Source organism: Lepidochelys kempii, chromosome 2 (assembly GCF_965140265.1).
Source record: "Lepidochelys kempii isolate rLepKem1 chromosome 2, rLepKem1.hap2, whole genome shotgun sequence".
NCBI lineage: Eukaryota > Metazoa > Chordata > Testudines > Cheloniidae > Lepidochelys > Lepidochelys kempii.
In genome coordinates, this window is record NC_133257.1 from 21,454,407 (window position 1) to 21,470,278 (window position 15,872).

The 15,872-nt window shown below is 37.9% G+C and overlaps 1 protein-coding gene across 12 annotated transcripts in view; it reads left to right on the plus strand.

The window, feature by feature from the left end:
- Window positions 1-15,872, plus strand: part of WASHC5 (WASH complex subunit 5) — a 70,456-nt gene that overhangs the window by 16,328 nt on the left and 38,256 nt on the right. For all 12 annotated transcript variants that reach the window (XM_073330144.1, XM_073330145.1, XM_073330146.1 and 9 more), the window contains exons 11-25: window positions 992-1,121; window positions 1,653-1,765; window positions 2,403-2,569; window positions 3,255-3,330; window positions 4,336-4,446; window positions 4,539-4,679; window positions 6,896-6,976; window positions 7,894-7,995; window positions 8,699-8,878; window positions 9,621-9,745; window positions 11,269-11,431; window positions 12,286-12,388; window positions 12,472-12,551; window positions 14,957-15,060; window positions 15,639-15,768. In XM_073330144.1, the coding sequence (XP_073186245.1) occupies window positions 992-1,121; window positions 1,653-1,765; window positions 2,403-2,569; window positions 3,255-3,330; window positions 4,336-4,446; window positions 4,539-4,679; window positions 6,896-6,976; window positions 7,894-7,995; window positions 8,699-8,878; window positions 9,621-9,745; window positions 11,269-11,431; window positions 12,286-12,388; window positions 12,472-12,551; window positions 14,957-15,060; window positions 15,639-15,768 (1,806 nt within the window). The remainder of the gene's footprint in view (window positions 1-991; window positions 1,122-1,652; window positions 1,766-2,402; window positions 2,570-3,254; window positions 3,331-4,335; window positions 4,447-4,538; window positions 4,680-6,895; window positions 6,977-7,893; window positions 7,996-8,698; window positions 8,879-9,620; window positions 9,746-11,268; window positions 11,432-12,285; window positions 12,389-12,471; window positions 12,552-14,956; window positions 15,061-15,638; window positions 15,769-15,872) is intronic.

The window sequence follows — 15,872 nt, forward strand, 5'->3', positions numbered from 1 at the left end:
CTGCTGTAGCTGGCGTCATAAGATATTTACGTGCCAGATGCACTCAAGATTCATATGTCGCTTCATGCTTCAACCACTGTTCCAAGTGAGATTTCTAAAGGTAGCTACAGCACTTAACCCAAGGTTTAAGAATCTGAGGTGCCTTCCAAAATCTGAGAGGGATGAGGTGTGGAGCATGCTTTCAGAAGTTTTAAAAGAGTAACACTCCTATGTGGAAATGACAGAACCCAAACCACCAAAAAAGGAAATCAACCTTCTGCTGGTGGCATCTGGCTCAGATAATGAAAATGAATATGCGTCAATCCACACTCTATAGATCGTTATCAAGCAGAACCCATCATCAGCATGGATGTGTGTCCCCTGGAATGGTGGTTGAAGCATGAAGGGACATATGAATCTTCAACGCATCTGGCACCTAAATATCTTGCGACGCCGGCTACAACAGTGCTATGAGAATGCCTGTTCTCACTTTCAGGTAATGTTTTAAATAAGAAGTGGGCAGCATTATCTCCTGCAAATGTAAACAAACTTGTTTGTCAGAGCAATTGGCTGAACGAGAAGTAGGACTGAGTGGACTTGCAGGCTCTAAAATTTTACATTGTTTTTTATTTTTGAATGCAGGTTTTTTTTGTACATAATTCTACATTTGTAAGTTCAACTTTCATGATAAAGAGATTGCACTACCATACTGGTATTAGGTGAATTGAAAAATACTATTTAGTTTTCTTTTACAGTGCAAATACCTGTAATCAAAAATAAATATAAAGTGAGCACTGTACACTTTGTATTGTGTGTTGTAATTGAAATCAATATATTTGAAAATGTAGAAAACATCCAAAAATATTTAAATAAATGGTATTTTATTATTGTTTAATAGTGCTATTAATCATGGTTAATTCTTTAATCACTTGCCAGCCCTATTTAAAATTGAATGATACTGCAATTTGCATTAGTGCCAAATTCATAAACTGAAGGTTTCATTTTTCAATAGATGTTCAAGCAGATGCTGTCAGAAAAGCAGGCTAAATGGGAGAGCTATAAAAAGGAAGGGTCTGAAAGGATAACTGAACTTGCTGATGTCTTTTCAGGAGTTAAACCTCTTACAAGAGTGGAGAAAAATGGTAATTTAAATTAAATGAATAAATGGAATGAGCATGTTTTTGTATTCTGGGGGTGAAGGGAGAGGTAATACTGAAAATAAATGTTTGAGATATTAATCACAGGAAAAACTTTCTCCTTCGTTGTTGTGAACCCAACACCATATAACCAGAAACTGAAACAGTCCTGGCTACTTTCGCTATAAAAACATAGCATAAAGCAAAACCTAAACAAGCAGCATCATTTGGTAAATGCGTTTGTAAAGCCTGAAATAATTAAAACAAAGACAATCTACATTAGTATTGGTGCTGCAGCTTACAAATTAGTTTAAAATATTATGTGAGACTTTTATGTTGACAATACCCCTTTAAAATCACATGTTGAGATTTTAAAAGTAAAATGTAGAATCTTAGTTTATTTACTATATGTTTTAGAAAAGATTAATATTTTTAGTATTAAAGGCAAGTCATGTGTTTTATTAATCAGATCTTCAGTTGTGTTTGTGGGGATTAAGCATCACTAACTTAAAATTTTCCTTTTTCCTGGTTAAACAGAAAACCTGCAGGCTTGGTTTAGAGAGATCTCCAAGCAAATAATGTCTTTAAACTATGATGACTCCACTGCAGCAGGCAGAAAAACTGTACAACTGATACAGGCATTGGAAGAGGTAAAGACAGGGACTTTGGAACCATATTGTGTAGCATCTTTGGAAAACACATTTGATAAGCTTATGTTGGTCTTTCAACCTGATGGATCACAACATGCTTTGTAACTTAAACCCCTTATACAAATACAGGCCCCGATTCTGAATCCGCTCCATATGATCATAAGAGTTCACCTTTAAAGATCTGATTGCAGGATAAGGGCTATAAAGGAATCAATTTTCTTCCCATTAAGTTCAGTAGCCTTTGAGACAAAATAAAACTAACGTTAAACAGTACTTGGTAGTGCTACATAGTTTAGGAAAGGATGTGAAAATCCACTTGAAACTGCATGGGGAAATTTAGGAGGCAAAAGAGAAATATCCATATTAGAATTTGGCCAGGACACAAGAGCAAACAACTTTTACCCATTTTTTCAGGAAGTAAGACACTTCAGCATGGTGTTTCAGAGTACTTCCAAGGTATTTAGGCACTTGTTAAATGAAACTGCTTCCTTGGTGACATTCCAAAGTAAGAGAGGGTTTTGATCAATGTTGTGTGTGTTTTAGCAAGAAAAATATTGTAAACTTAGTGAATCTTTTTTGTCAAATCGTCTGAGGAGGAAAGAAAAAAAAGACGAATGGAGACTTTGTTTTAACACAGGTCCAAGAATTTCACCAGCTGGAATCTAATCTGCAAGTTTGTCAGTTTCTTGCTGATACCCGCAAGTTTCTCCATCAGATGATCCGAACAATCAACATTAAAGAAGAGGTCTTGATCACCATGCAGATAGTTGGTGATCTTTCTTATGCTTGGCAGTTAATTGACAGGTATGTTACCAGGGTTTGTTTGTTTTTAATTCAATCTTGTGTTCCTTTTATTTAATTTCATCCCATTTATCATTCTTGAAGTATGTCCTCTTCCATTCAAGAGAAATTGGATGCATGTAAGTTCCTAACTTCACACAAAACTTGTGAATGCTGTTAACTCTTGCAACTTGTTCTAAGTAGCAATGCCTAGGGCCCATTTTATGAGGTGTTGAGCAGTCAACTCCCGTTGCCTTGAATGAGAATTATGGGCCCTTGTTGGGCTTGTTTCTAGGAGAGGGTTACATGATGTTACAATTTTGCTATCTATTCTTAACCCATTATAACAGCCTTGAAGATTAAAATGGACCAAGGTTTAGCCTGTTAAGTGGATTCCAGATAACAGGGATACAGATTTTTCCCCGGGTTGTTTTGCTTTGACCAAAAACAAATGGACAAATCATGGTCACAAGAGTATAAGTGGCCCATCGCTGCACTGGGTGTTACTGAGTGTCTGACACTCTCTTATCTTGTTGCACCACTTACCTTACATTGACTGACTGAACTGTTGCCCCAAAAGGCATCTCTGTTGGCCAAGTTCATTCGTGGTGTAACTCCACTGACTCCATGTGCAGTTTCTGCATCAGGCTGTGGTAAAAGAGAGAAATAGTTTGAGATGATGAACCTGATATTTTAACTTTTTTTTCAGCTTCACATCTATCATGCAGGAAAGCATAAGAGCCAGCCCATCAATGGTAACTAAACTCAGAGCTACTTTTCTAAAGGTAAGCGTGAATGAAATGAATGACTCCTACTTTAGCATTGAAGATATACCAACAATATGATTCCATGTTTAACTCATCTGTTAGTTAGACCTTAGCATTTATCTGTATACATGACCACTCATATGTGACCATACGTGTTTAGATGTGAATAGTTCCGATTACCATTACTTTTCATAGATTAATAAAATGACTCAATTTTTTTTTAAATACAGGTTGGACATAATTTTATATATGGAATACACCCAGGCATCGTAATAATTATTCATATTAATAATACCTAGTACTTTCATCAATAGATTTCAAAATGGGGTCAGTCTCATATTCCCATTTTGCAGGTGGGGAAAAAATGAAATGACTTGCCCCACAGAAATTAAATGACTTGCCCTCGGTCACCCAACAGGCCAGTGGCACACCCAGGAATAGAACCCTGGTCTTCTGAGGTGAAGTCCAGTGCTCTACCTTCTAAGCCACACTGCATCCCTAACAATCAGTCCAATTATCTAGTATCATTAGCTGGAGACATTGGTGTTTTTAGTGAACACAGGTGTGGCTCTCTGTGCAGGAACTAGAGGAGGCTGAATGTATGATGGCAGCAATGTTGCCGATGCACTTAACCTGCCATAAGGCAGATCTGACATCAGTTTAGAAGGATTCATTTTCACCACAGTATTAAGAATGGGAAATGTTCTTGATTGAGGAAAATGAATACATGGGGCAGGAGGACGAGACCATAAGAAAATAAAATGCTTTATTCTGACCGTGATCTGCAAACCACCAAAACAAGAACAAAATAAATGTAGGGTCATCAGCTTCAAAAGTGTTTTTTCTTAAAAGATATTTTAGCAGGAGAAAATGATGTTGGTGTATCATTGCTTTTTAGCAGGAGAATGACAGCTTGAATTCTGGATTTTAGAGGTTCATGAGGAATTAGAGATTTTTAAATTGTATATTTGGTAACAGAATCTCAAAATGAGGCAGTTAAAGTTTTATAAATTTTATTTCTAGCTTGCATCTGCTCTTGACTTGCCACTGCTTCGTATTAATCAAGCAAACAGCCCTGACCTTCTCAGTGTATCACAGTATTACTCTGGCGAGTTGGTTTCCTATGTAAGAAAGGTATGCATTTGTTGTAATTGTTTCATTCCTGAATTGCTTTTGCTAATACTTAAGAATTATCCATTGAGTCTGTGTCACTTTCTTCTGTGAAGGTTCTGCAGATCATTCCAGAAAGCATGTTTACTTCCCTTCTCAAAATTATAAAACTTCAGACTCACGATATTATCGAAGTACCTACTCGGCTCGACAAAGACAAACTGCGAGATTATGCTCAGCTTGGGCCACGATATGAGGTGCAGTTAAACTTCAGAATACTGAAAAGTACAATTTATAGCAGCCAAACTTAGCCCTGGTGTAAGTAAATGCAACTCTATTGAAGTCACCTGTTCCCACTAGAGCTGGACTTGTCCACTGAGTAAGAATTTAAGTTGACTAGTGTTGGAATGAGTGAATCCCAGATTTCCTGGCAACTAACTAGTCATTTTTGTTCTATTGAAAACTCATAATAGAAAGGTTAAAAGTATGGATCTCTGTAGAAGAGGGGAATAAATTAAACTGTGGTGGTTTAAAACACCTCAGACACTCAGGTTAATTTTTGCAGACCTGAGGAAGAGCTCTGTGGAGCTCAAAAGCTTGTCCCTTCCACAAACAGAAGTTGGTCTAGTAAAAGATATTACCTCACGCACTTTGTCTCTCAGTTTTCAGTTAATAGGAGTCACCAGCATGAAAAAACCCATCACCACTGGTCACAACAGAGAGGTTAAGGACTGAATGGGCCATCAGGACTAAGCTACCCTCTGGCCCTCAGATGTGAAGTCAAGATTGAGGCATGTGGACGATGTGACATAGAGAAACTTGTGTTGCTATTTGGATCGAAGCTGTTCTGTGGATAGAGGACTTAATTCTCCACTGCCAACAGTTTGGCAACTTTCACAACACTAAAATCACTTTCTTTAAAATATAACTATAGATAAGCACTGTAATATACACTGTGTCCTTCAGAGTAGCAGCCACGTTAGTTTGTATCCGCAAAAAGAACAGGAGTACTTGTGGCACCTTAGAGACTAACAAATTTATTTGAGCATAAATATGGGCTACAGTGGGCTACATCATGGGCTACAGCCCACTTCATCGGATGCATAGAATGGAACATATAGTAAGAAGATAAGTAGGTAGGCAGATAGATAGATAGATAGATAGATATACACACACACACACAACATGAAAAGGTGGAGTAAGAGGCTAATGAATTAAGATGAGCTATTAGCAGCAGGAGAAAAAAATATTTCTCCTGCTGATAATAGCTCATCTTAATTAATTAGCCTCTTACTCCACCTTTTCATGTTCTCTGTGTGTGTGTGTCTGTATATGTGTATATCTATCTATCTTCTTAATATATGTTCCATTCTATGCATCCGATGAAGTGGGCTGTAGCCCACGAAAGCTTATGCTCAAATAAATTTGTTTAGTCTCTAAGGTGCCACAAGTACTCCTGTTCTTTTTACTGTGTCCTTCCTGCAGTTTTTACCAAAACTCTCACTGACCTCAGCGGGAGTTCCATGTGCAACACGACAGCATGTGGCCTAAAGTATAAATCTCTCACATAGTCATTGCATCTGATTGATGCTTTCAGTCAAGGTCTACCCTGACATCTGAAATCTGCATTATTTTCATGTAACTTATACAAACGTCTGGTGCATTCACATTAAGCTGAAATTCAGATTGGCATACTGGGTTTAGTCACCATCTTTAAACCTTAAGATAGAGGAGGTTTTGTTTTGTTTTTGTTTTTGTTTTTTCAAGTAGTAATTCCTCTTCCTTCCCATCCCTCCTCAAAATGCTCTTCTTCCGCAAAGCCTTCAGTAATGATTTCTTCACAACCCTGTTGTCTCAACTAGCTTCTAAGCTCTTTCAGGAAAAAGTGTGCCTTACTTGATCATGCAGTGCTAAGCACATGCATACTCTCTATCTGATTATTAATAGTAGTGCACTAGAAATGTAAAAATTGTACCATTGACCAAAATCACTAAATTCTATTAAGTCAACAGGAGTGTTGTCTGAATAAGGACTGCTGGATTGGGCCTGTTGCTGGCAACAGTCACTACTGTGAAATGACATTTAAAAACAGTTTATTTAAAGCAGTGTCACCATTTTGACTCCCAAACAATTGCTTCCATTTTACATAACTTTGAATTGTGTACCTAGACAGAGCAAGGCATCTACCTGTCATTCGTGCCTTTTGAAAATCTCCCTGATAGTTATTAAGCCTCTAAGAAACACCTTTGTTTCTTGGTTTGCTCTTAAAAGACCCACTTGAATTTACATGAAAGGAAAAACTAATCCATTTTGATGTAAATCACATCTATTAAAAAGTGTGACAGTGACTTTGCTGTAAAATAGGAAGTTCGCACTTAACAAGAATTGATTTGATTAGTTATTTCATTTTGCAGTGATTGTACCTGAACTATTGTTACATTTTAATTATTAGTTTCCTTTCTTCTCATTAAAGGTTGCCAAGCTAACCCATGCCATTTCAATTTTCACCGAAGGTATCCTTATGATGAAAACTACTTTGGTTGGTATCATCAAGGTAATGTCACAGTGGATGTAACTCTTTGAAAGCATTTAGCACTTAACCATAACATTCTCAAAAATCAGCACTCAAACAAGCTTACAAGGCAAAAACAAAGAGAAACAGGAAATAGTTTGACCAAAGTTTTCAAACCTGAGTGCCTAAAGTTGGACACCTAAATAAATGGCCTAAGTTTTAGAGGTGCTGAATGCCCACAACTCCAACTGAGCACAGACTTGCCAAGGGCTTTAGTATTTGGTGCATTTATTCTACATTTAATGTTATTGTAAAGCAGTGGCTCTCAAACTTTTTTTTACTGGTGACCCCTTTCACATAGCAAGCCTCTGAGTGCGACCCCCCCACTTACAAATTAAGAACACTTTTTTATATATTTAACACCATTATAAATGCTGGAGGCAAAACGGGGTTTGGGATGGAGGTTGACAGCTCACGACCTCCTGTGTAATAACCTTGTGACCCCCTGAGGAGACCCGACCCCTAGTTTGAGAACCCTTGCTATAAAGCCTTTTTAAAGAGCAGTTTCTTCATCTGAGTGGGATCCATTCTTCCTACATAAAGAACAAGTCTACTGCCAGCAGCGTCGAGACAATAGAAACTTCTTATGTGTGCTCTGCTGCGCCACATGTATAACATTCCCTTCCCAAAGGTCATCAACAGTGTTTAAAGTTAGGATGTTGAGCACAAACCCCTTGATTTAAAGAAGTAACTCTATTAGCTCAAAGTATTAGAAGTTATTCTCTCCCTTTAGAGGAGGCACATAATACACAGTTCACCAGTGTTTGATAAGCTCGCTTGCTGCCACACTTCAAGCCATGATCATTTAAAAGTAATTTGTTTCTTAGATTAAATACTTGTATGTTTAGTAAATCCTTTTTTCTGACTTTCTGAGGAATCTTGTGTTTCTTTTTACCCAGGTGGATCCAAAGCAGTTGTTAGAGGATGGAATAAGGAAGGAGCTAGTCAAACGAGTAGCTCTGGCTCTTCACAGGGGACTCACCTTTAACCCTAGAGCCAAGGTGCTGTACAAGTAGAGTTGGTTTTGTTTCTTTCTTTCTGTATGTGAACTTGAGTGGAACTTGCTGTACTGGACCTTTTCAAATAGCTTCTAGCTTTGTACACATAGGTTTGTGTATTGTACGTAATGAACATCTTAAAGCATTTCATTTTATCTTTAAGAAGTTTAATGTGAAATTGAAATACAGTTAACTGAAATCACACATCATTAAGGGAATCTGTAAGAGTAGATATAACTTGTGCAACAAATTTGTTTTAAATTCCTTTCTTCACTTACCTACCAACCCAGAGTTCAGAGTTCTTTGTTTTCCTGCAACAGCTGATAATATAACTCAGCCCACATAAAGGGTCTATCTAAGAAAAACAGTTCCCTGCGCTGCTTTAGGTGGTGGTGAAGCACTCAATTGTTCCTGGAAAGGGAGGTTTAGTAATCTGGACATGACTCTTGGAAGTTGTGAACATTTCAGTTCATATTATGATTGTGTTAATAAATTGAATTTTCAACTAACCTTTATAAGTTTCTTAAAACAGTTCACTTCTGGTGCCCATATGCCCTTTAGATTGGCATGGTATGAAAGCCTAAATAGACCACATTTTGAACTTTTGTTAGGTTGTTTTCCACTGTAACACTTAAAAACAAGTCATTATCCATTCCTTTTGTATACTGCATCTTCAGGATTCTTTAACTGATCTCCTTTTCTACAGCCAAGTGAACTGATGCCAAAACTGAAAGACATGGCAGCTACCATGGACGGATTCCATCGATCTTTTGAGTACATCCAGGATTATGTCAACATTTATGGTTTAAAGATTTGGCAAGAAGAAGTGTCCCGCATTATCAACTATAACGTGGAACAGGAGTGCAATAACTTCCTAAGAACAAAGGTACAGTGATGCTGGTTGATCAAGATTGTTACAGTTCATAAATGTCTTTAAATTTGGACGTTCATGCCACATGAGTGAATGTGTAATTAATTATGCACGCTCCATCCAGACAAAATTGAGATTGATTATCAACTTCATATGCTGAACACATAGAAGGAAAAAATTGGTGCTTTTTTTGGCTTGTTCAGAGATCCGGACACCACTATGCAAAGCACTGTACACACACGAAGCAAAATAATGGTCACTTCCCCAAAGATCTTATAGTTTGAGACGATTTTAAAATACAGTCATAAAACAATAAAATCAAGAATAACCCTTCCTCTCCTCCCTACACCCTGCCCAAAAAACCAAGAAATACTAATTGAAATGTAACAGAAAATAAACCAAACGAGCCTAGCCCTTATTTAACCCCCATATCCTAGAAGAATAGTTAGGCTGCACTGGATACGGCTGCTACCTGATCATCATGACAAAATCTGGACAGCTGCCGAGACCCCCAGTTGTGAACATAGCTAGCAAGAGGGCAAATGCATACTCTGTATAAAAGCAGAAGATATAATCTTCTAGTGTTACTTGTCCTTATTCATGTTAGCCCCATTCTTCCTTACCACTTCTCTTCGATCTCGCTTGTACAGATTCCTGTTCACTGTTGTTCTTCAAGAAAAGCAAAATAATTCTCTGAAGCCAAATTGAAAGGGAACAAGGATAGAGTTGAAAAATTATTCTAAAATGTGTTTTTCAGATTCAAGACTGGCAAAGTATATACCAGTCCACCCATATTCCAATACCCAAATTCACACCTGTGGATGAATCTATAACATTTATTGGTCGGCTTTGCAGAGAAATACTGAGGATCACAGACCCGAAGTGAGTACCATATGTCTCAAACTGCATTATAGTTCATGCACTGCATTATTTGAATCCCCTTTTCGTAATGCTGACGTATTTGCTCCCTTGTAATCCGTATACATTTTCCTTGGTGGTGGTCTCTGCTGTTTAAATATTCAGAAGAAAGAACTTTCCCAAATCTATCCTGTACTTTTAAGATTAGCCCAGGAACAATGCTTTAAAGTGTTACCAAAAAACAAACAAACAGATGACACAGACCCAGTAAAAGTGGCAGGATTTGGCATCGGAGAGAGTGCCCAGAGATCGTCTGGCACCTATGGCCAGTTCATGTCTAATGTCTGTCTGAGTAACTTAACTTGCTACCTAGGTCTGTAGCACTTCCTGGGGGTACCCAGGGTTGTGAGTCACCTCACTACCACCTGTTCTTAGCACGAGGAAGCCTTGTTTATGCCTGCTTTGGGTCAGTTCCCCAGCTCCATCAGCCTCTGGCAACACGAGCACTGCCTCCCAGGCCTCCGCAGGCCCTGCTGTCTCTGTACAGGTTAACGGTAGGCACACTCCAACCCCTGATTCTTCTGAGCATCTCCCTGGAGTGCCCAGCTGCTGTTCCACTGGACACTCACAGAATTACCAGATCCTGTTTCCAAAGGAAGAGTACAGCTTAGTTTACCAGTTCCACTGTAGAACACAGCTCTGCTTGACACACAGCCCTTAGATTTGTTTGTAGAGAAATTAAGTGTATGTTTATTTAACCAAGAACAGAGATTCAAATGTTAGTGAGCAGAAATATTGGAAACAAAGGATTGCATGTAAAATAAAATCATAACACGCATACTAGAGACTAAACTTAACTAACAAGACACTGTCATGTCATATAGAGCAAAAGCTCACCCTAAATCCTTCCAGCATATTGACAGCCAGACTTCGCTGTGATCTTCCATTCATGAGACAAGCACTCTGTCCTCTTACCTCCTCAGTGCAAAGCTGCAGAGTTTATCTCTGTCTCTGCAGTTATAGTCGAAAAATCCAGTGTCGGCACTTACAAACTGATAACCCCAGCTTCTTCTGTTTTCCTCTTTAGGATCTCCCCTGGAAATTCTGCAATCATGTGCTTAGCATTTTGCTCAGACTGTAAATAGAAATTCATTGTAAAGTATATGATACTCAATTACATATAGACAGACAATGGAGAAACATCGTCTACATGAAAGAAACCTGTTTCTCACCTTTTGGTGATTAGCCCCAAGCCACAGACCTTAAGAACATAACTTTCTGTGTGTGCCTATAAACACACAACTCCTTATCTATCATCCATACATACATTTCACAACAATTGAGGATCAGTGTGATGCAGGCTTTCATTAGAAACCTTACATGACATAGTTTAGTGAACTAGTATATAGATACCAGACCCAGAGGATCCATGTAACTTCTGTGCCCTGTGCTAATTGGCACCAAGAGATTCTGGGGCACAAGGGCCTCTTAGAAACTGCACCTAGCACTTCTAAAAAAAGTTGTTTTGTTTCTGAATTTTCCTTTAGAGTCACCTGTTACATTGACCAAATGAACACATGGTATGATATGAAAACTCATCAGGAAGTAACTAACAGTCGTCTCTTCTCAGAGATTCAAGACACTTTAGGCACTTTTGGTCTGAATGGTCTAGACAGACTGCTCTGTTTCATGATTGTGAAGGAGCTGCAGGTAACGTTTGAGCTTCCATTTTTAAGGAACATTCTGTCTTAGTGCTCGGGAATTTGTTTTAGTGGGCATTTGCCACTTAAAAACCAATACTGTAATGTTTGATCACTCTTGCCAGCCTTTTATAAGAAGAGTTTTTGCGTCAAACACATTTGAATCCAAACAAGTATTCTTCACAAAGATAAAATCCTAGATATCAGATGGACAAAATGTCAGAGCTGTTGCTTTGGTTTAAGTGCTGTTACAGTAGTTTACAGGTTAAATGGGTGACGTGTGGGGAGTAAGTACTAGAGGGGTATCGTTTTCGTGTCCTGGTATAATTTAATGTTGACCTTGGGTCAGCCTATGTTTTTCTTTTTCTTTTTTTTTTTTTTTCTTCAAAAAATTGGATTCTTTGTGCTTAGCTGAATGATATATTGTTTTTACTAAATAAGTAAGGTGTCAATTCTACATAATCTTTTTCTGACAACATCCATACTTGAAATCAAGTCCTTTATTCAAATAACTCCAAAGCAGCTTAAATTAATACTATGGTCTGGCAAAAAATGAATGAAACATTTTAATGCATAAGTGAAATGGGAACTTCTTTAAAAGCTAAATAAGGTAAGCAAAAGGTTGGTTCCTCAAGAATTATTCACTAATGGGAGCAGCAGGTTGGTGTCCTAATACCAGTGAAGTAGAAAGATTAACCATGATATTCTTTAGCCTTTGTCCGGGAGAATTTTCCTACCCTACTCTCCCTATAATAACACAATTGCTGTTAAAAAAATGTTGATCTCATTGCTATAATCCCTATATTGTGCTACTAAGATAAAGCATATTTTGTGTGTATGTAATATCTGCTCATTTGTTTTTAGAATTTCCTCAGTATGTTTCAGAAAAATATACAAAGAGACAGAACTGTACAGGAAGCATTAAGATCTCTTATGAATGTGGTCAGCCCTCTCAAAGGAATTGTAGGTAAGTGCCTCAGATGCAGGCTTCTGGAAAGCTAGTTGTTATAGGATTTCTGAATGTACTTACTCGACGTTTCTTTGTTGCAGCAAATTCTAGCAAAATTTATTCTGCAGCAGTTGCCAAAACTCAGAAGATCTGGGCTGTATATCTTGATGCCATAATGAAGGTACATTTGTTATAACTTTTTTTTTTTTCCCACTGCTGAGCACAGTGCACTTCAGGAACTGTGTGGTATTTGTTATTGGGACATTACCCAGGGTACAATCTGGACTGATGAACAGCTGTCCCCCCTCAGTTCTCCAACCTGGGGTGCTTTTTACACTGTTTCACTGTGAGAGCTACTAATTCTGGTCTACTCACACCCAGCCTCCGGTATGTAAGTTACTCCCAGTTATACTTTGAGTGCTATAACCAGCCACTCATGCATTACATAGCAGAGCAACACCAGCAAATTCACAGTCCCAGACGTTCCCCATAATTTTATATTGCCTAGCTCTCTTCTTGATACAAGTTCATATAAAGTCCATCATTTTATTAATAGAAAATTATATGCACAAATCCTCTTATCCCAAATGGAGTTTCTCAAACTCTTCAATCCCAAGCACGCTGGTTTAGATAAAACAATAAAACAAGCTTAATAAGTACAAAAGGTAGATTTTAAGTGATTACAAGTAAGGAGACATAAAAATCAGAATTGGTTACATGAAAATAAAAGTAAAACACGACTAATCCCTAACTTAACAAGGTAAGTGAATTCAAAGCAAAATTCACCACATTTCAGTATTCTTACTGGCTGAATTCCTTTCAGTCAGGATCCCTCCCCCAGTCCAGTGCTGCTTCCTTTGTTCTTCAAGTGTTGTTGATGCCATGAGTAGAGAGAAAGGGAGGAATCATTTGGGGCATCTGCTCCTCTTTCTTACAGCTTTCTCTCTTCTTTGAGAATCATCTCCAGCTGAGGTTCAGGAGACAAAAAGTCTGTGTGGACGGGAACCCTCAGCTGACTTTTTGTCAAGATGTAGATTTTCACCCACATCCTCTTTCCTGCCAAAAAATGGCCACTTAACCAGGCAATGGTCAATTTGATTTTGTTGACACCTGGCTGATGCATTGGCTAACCTTTGTCTTTGGGGAACTGGTTTGTGGCTGCTCCCTCCAGACTTGGAACAAGTCTTGGTAATACCATACAGAGGAATCTTATAACTTTACATGCGATGTTGCCGCACATATTATACCAGGACAATAATGATCAGCAAATTATGAGTTTTCAAATAAGACATACTTTGTGCAATATTTATCATAGTCTTGTAAAAGGGGTGAACATAGGGGTACAGACTGTCACAGTTACATATTTTAATGTAATTATTTTAGAAAAGTAGAATCGGTAATTGTTCTGCCTCTTCCAGTGATCCTGTAGTGTATTACACGTTAAGCAGGACTGAGCCAAGTCAGTAATGGGATGGGAGTTCTCTAAGGAAATCCCAAGGTGCTGCCTAAAGTGGTGCTGGTGAATCTTTTCTTTGTTAGTATTTCCAAATCACATAGCTGCATTGCTAGAGGTGCTGTGTTTCTGAAAGGCAAAACCTATACTTTGGCCGCTTGCGGTCATTAGTGATCCCATGGCATTTTCTGCAAGGGGAGGGGTACTCAGCCCTGGTGTCTGGGCCAAATACCAACTTGAGCAATAACACTTTCTGGCTTAAAATAACTTCTTCAGCTTCAGGCATAAAGCAGGATTTCTCAGAGCTGCTTTCATCACAATGGTGAAGCATTCAACAGTTTTCAAGTGCTTATACTTGCAGTTTGTTGTAGCTCTGTCCAGGGATCTCTTGATGGTATCCAAAAGCTTTTATGTTTGACCCGCTAAACTCTAACAAACACCTCTTTTTCCCTGTCTTGCTGACTTTTATATGTCTGGTGGGTGTTTTACTAGTGTACATTTTACCATAATCAATGACCCCATGACTCTATTATTAAACACATATGAGACTCAAACTGCAAAGTGACTTAAAGATCAATGAAGACTGCAGGAAACTAGAAGAGATTAAGTATTTGGGCGAGGGAATAAATAGCACAGATACAAAATCAGATGACATCAACTAGTTACATCCCTCACGTCACGGGTCTTTTCACCTTGTCCCCTTAATACTTTCTTTTGTCATGTATCCAAGCAGTATACGTGGCACAGGTCAAGGAGGGATCAGGATGAAGAGTACAGGAGGGTAGATGTGCTTTGAAACTCTTGCTATATTGAGAAATAGCCCCTAATATGAAAACACTTGAGAATCACTAGTTCAAATTTCTTTCTTAAACTACTCTCTAATGCAGCTGCTCTGGTCTATAGAAAGGCCGCTACATTTCACCTAGATGCAGGGTGCAACTTCGTTGGTGGGCAGATGCTTGATATATAAAATAGTTTATCAGTTTGTAAAGGATTAAGTCTCTCTGGATATAAGGCTTTGTATAAATGTAAGTGGTTACTGTTAAACATGTTTTCTCTCTGTTTTTTGAAAAATTAAACATTGTTTTCGCTACTTCCTTATTATTACTTACTTATTTATTTACCCTTTACAGGTTGGTCAGATGCAAATTTTAAGAAGGCAAATTACCAATGAATTAAATTACTCCTGCAGGTTCGACTCCAAGCATTTGGCAGCCGCTCTGGAAAATCTCAATAAGTAAGAAGCAGCATGCTTTGATAGCATTATAGGTGGTGGTGATCGCTGTTGTGAATTGAGCCAAATTTAAAAAAAAAAAAAAGTGGGCAAATTTTTGGCAGTTTCGGATTCAGATAACCACTGGCAAAGTCAGAAACAATAGTTGCCACGACTAGCTGTTAATTTAAATGCCAATAAAAAGATAGTTTTTGAATATATTCAATATTTGGATATATCTGAAATGCAAGTCAAACTTAGATAAGAGATATAAACAGTGATGTAAAAATGTCACCATATTCTGTGCTTTCTCACTTCTTCTAATTGTGCAGATCCTGGCTGGTGCTAACACTGAAATACATGCCCTTAGTAAAAGGAGCATCTGAAAAACTGAGAGCAGTTTATTTTTCTTTGATTATTGCTTGTAACAATTTCCAAGAGTCTATATCTGCAACTTTTTACTTTGTTAATATGACCTGTTTCTCAATTGCAGCATGACTTCAGGCTTGCCTATTATTATTATTATTATTTATTATTTTAACTGAACTGTCCATTTATAATGAAATAGATAAAGTTGATCTCTATCTTTTTTGCCATTTTAGAGCAATCTTGGCTGACATTGAAGCCCATTATCAGAATCCGTCATTGCCTTACCCTAAAGAAGACAACACACTTTTGTATGAAATCACAGCCTATCTGGAAGCAGCTGGCATTCATAACCCATTGAATAAGGTCTGATGCATGCTACTGTGTGATATTAGCCAATACATACATTAAGTTCTGATACAAATAAGGTCTATGTTATTTTGGTTTCCTCGTGTAGCTTCTGTTGATAA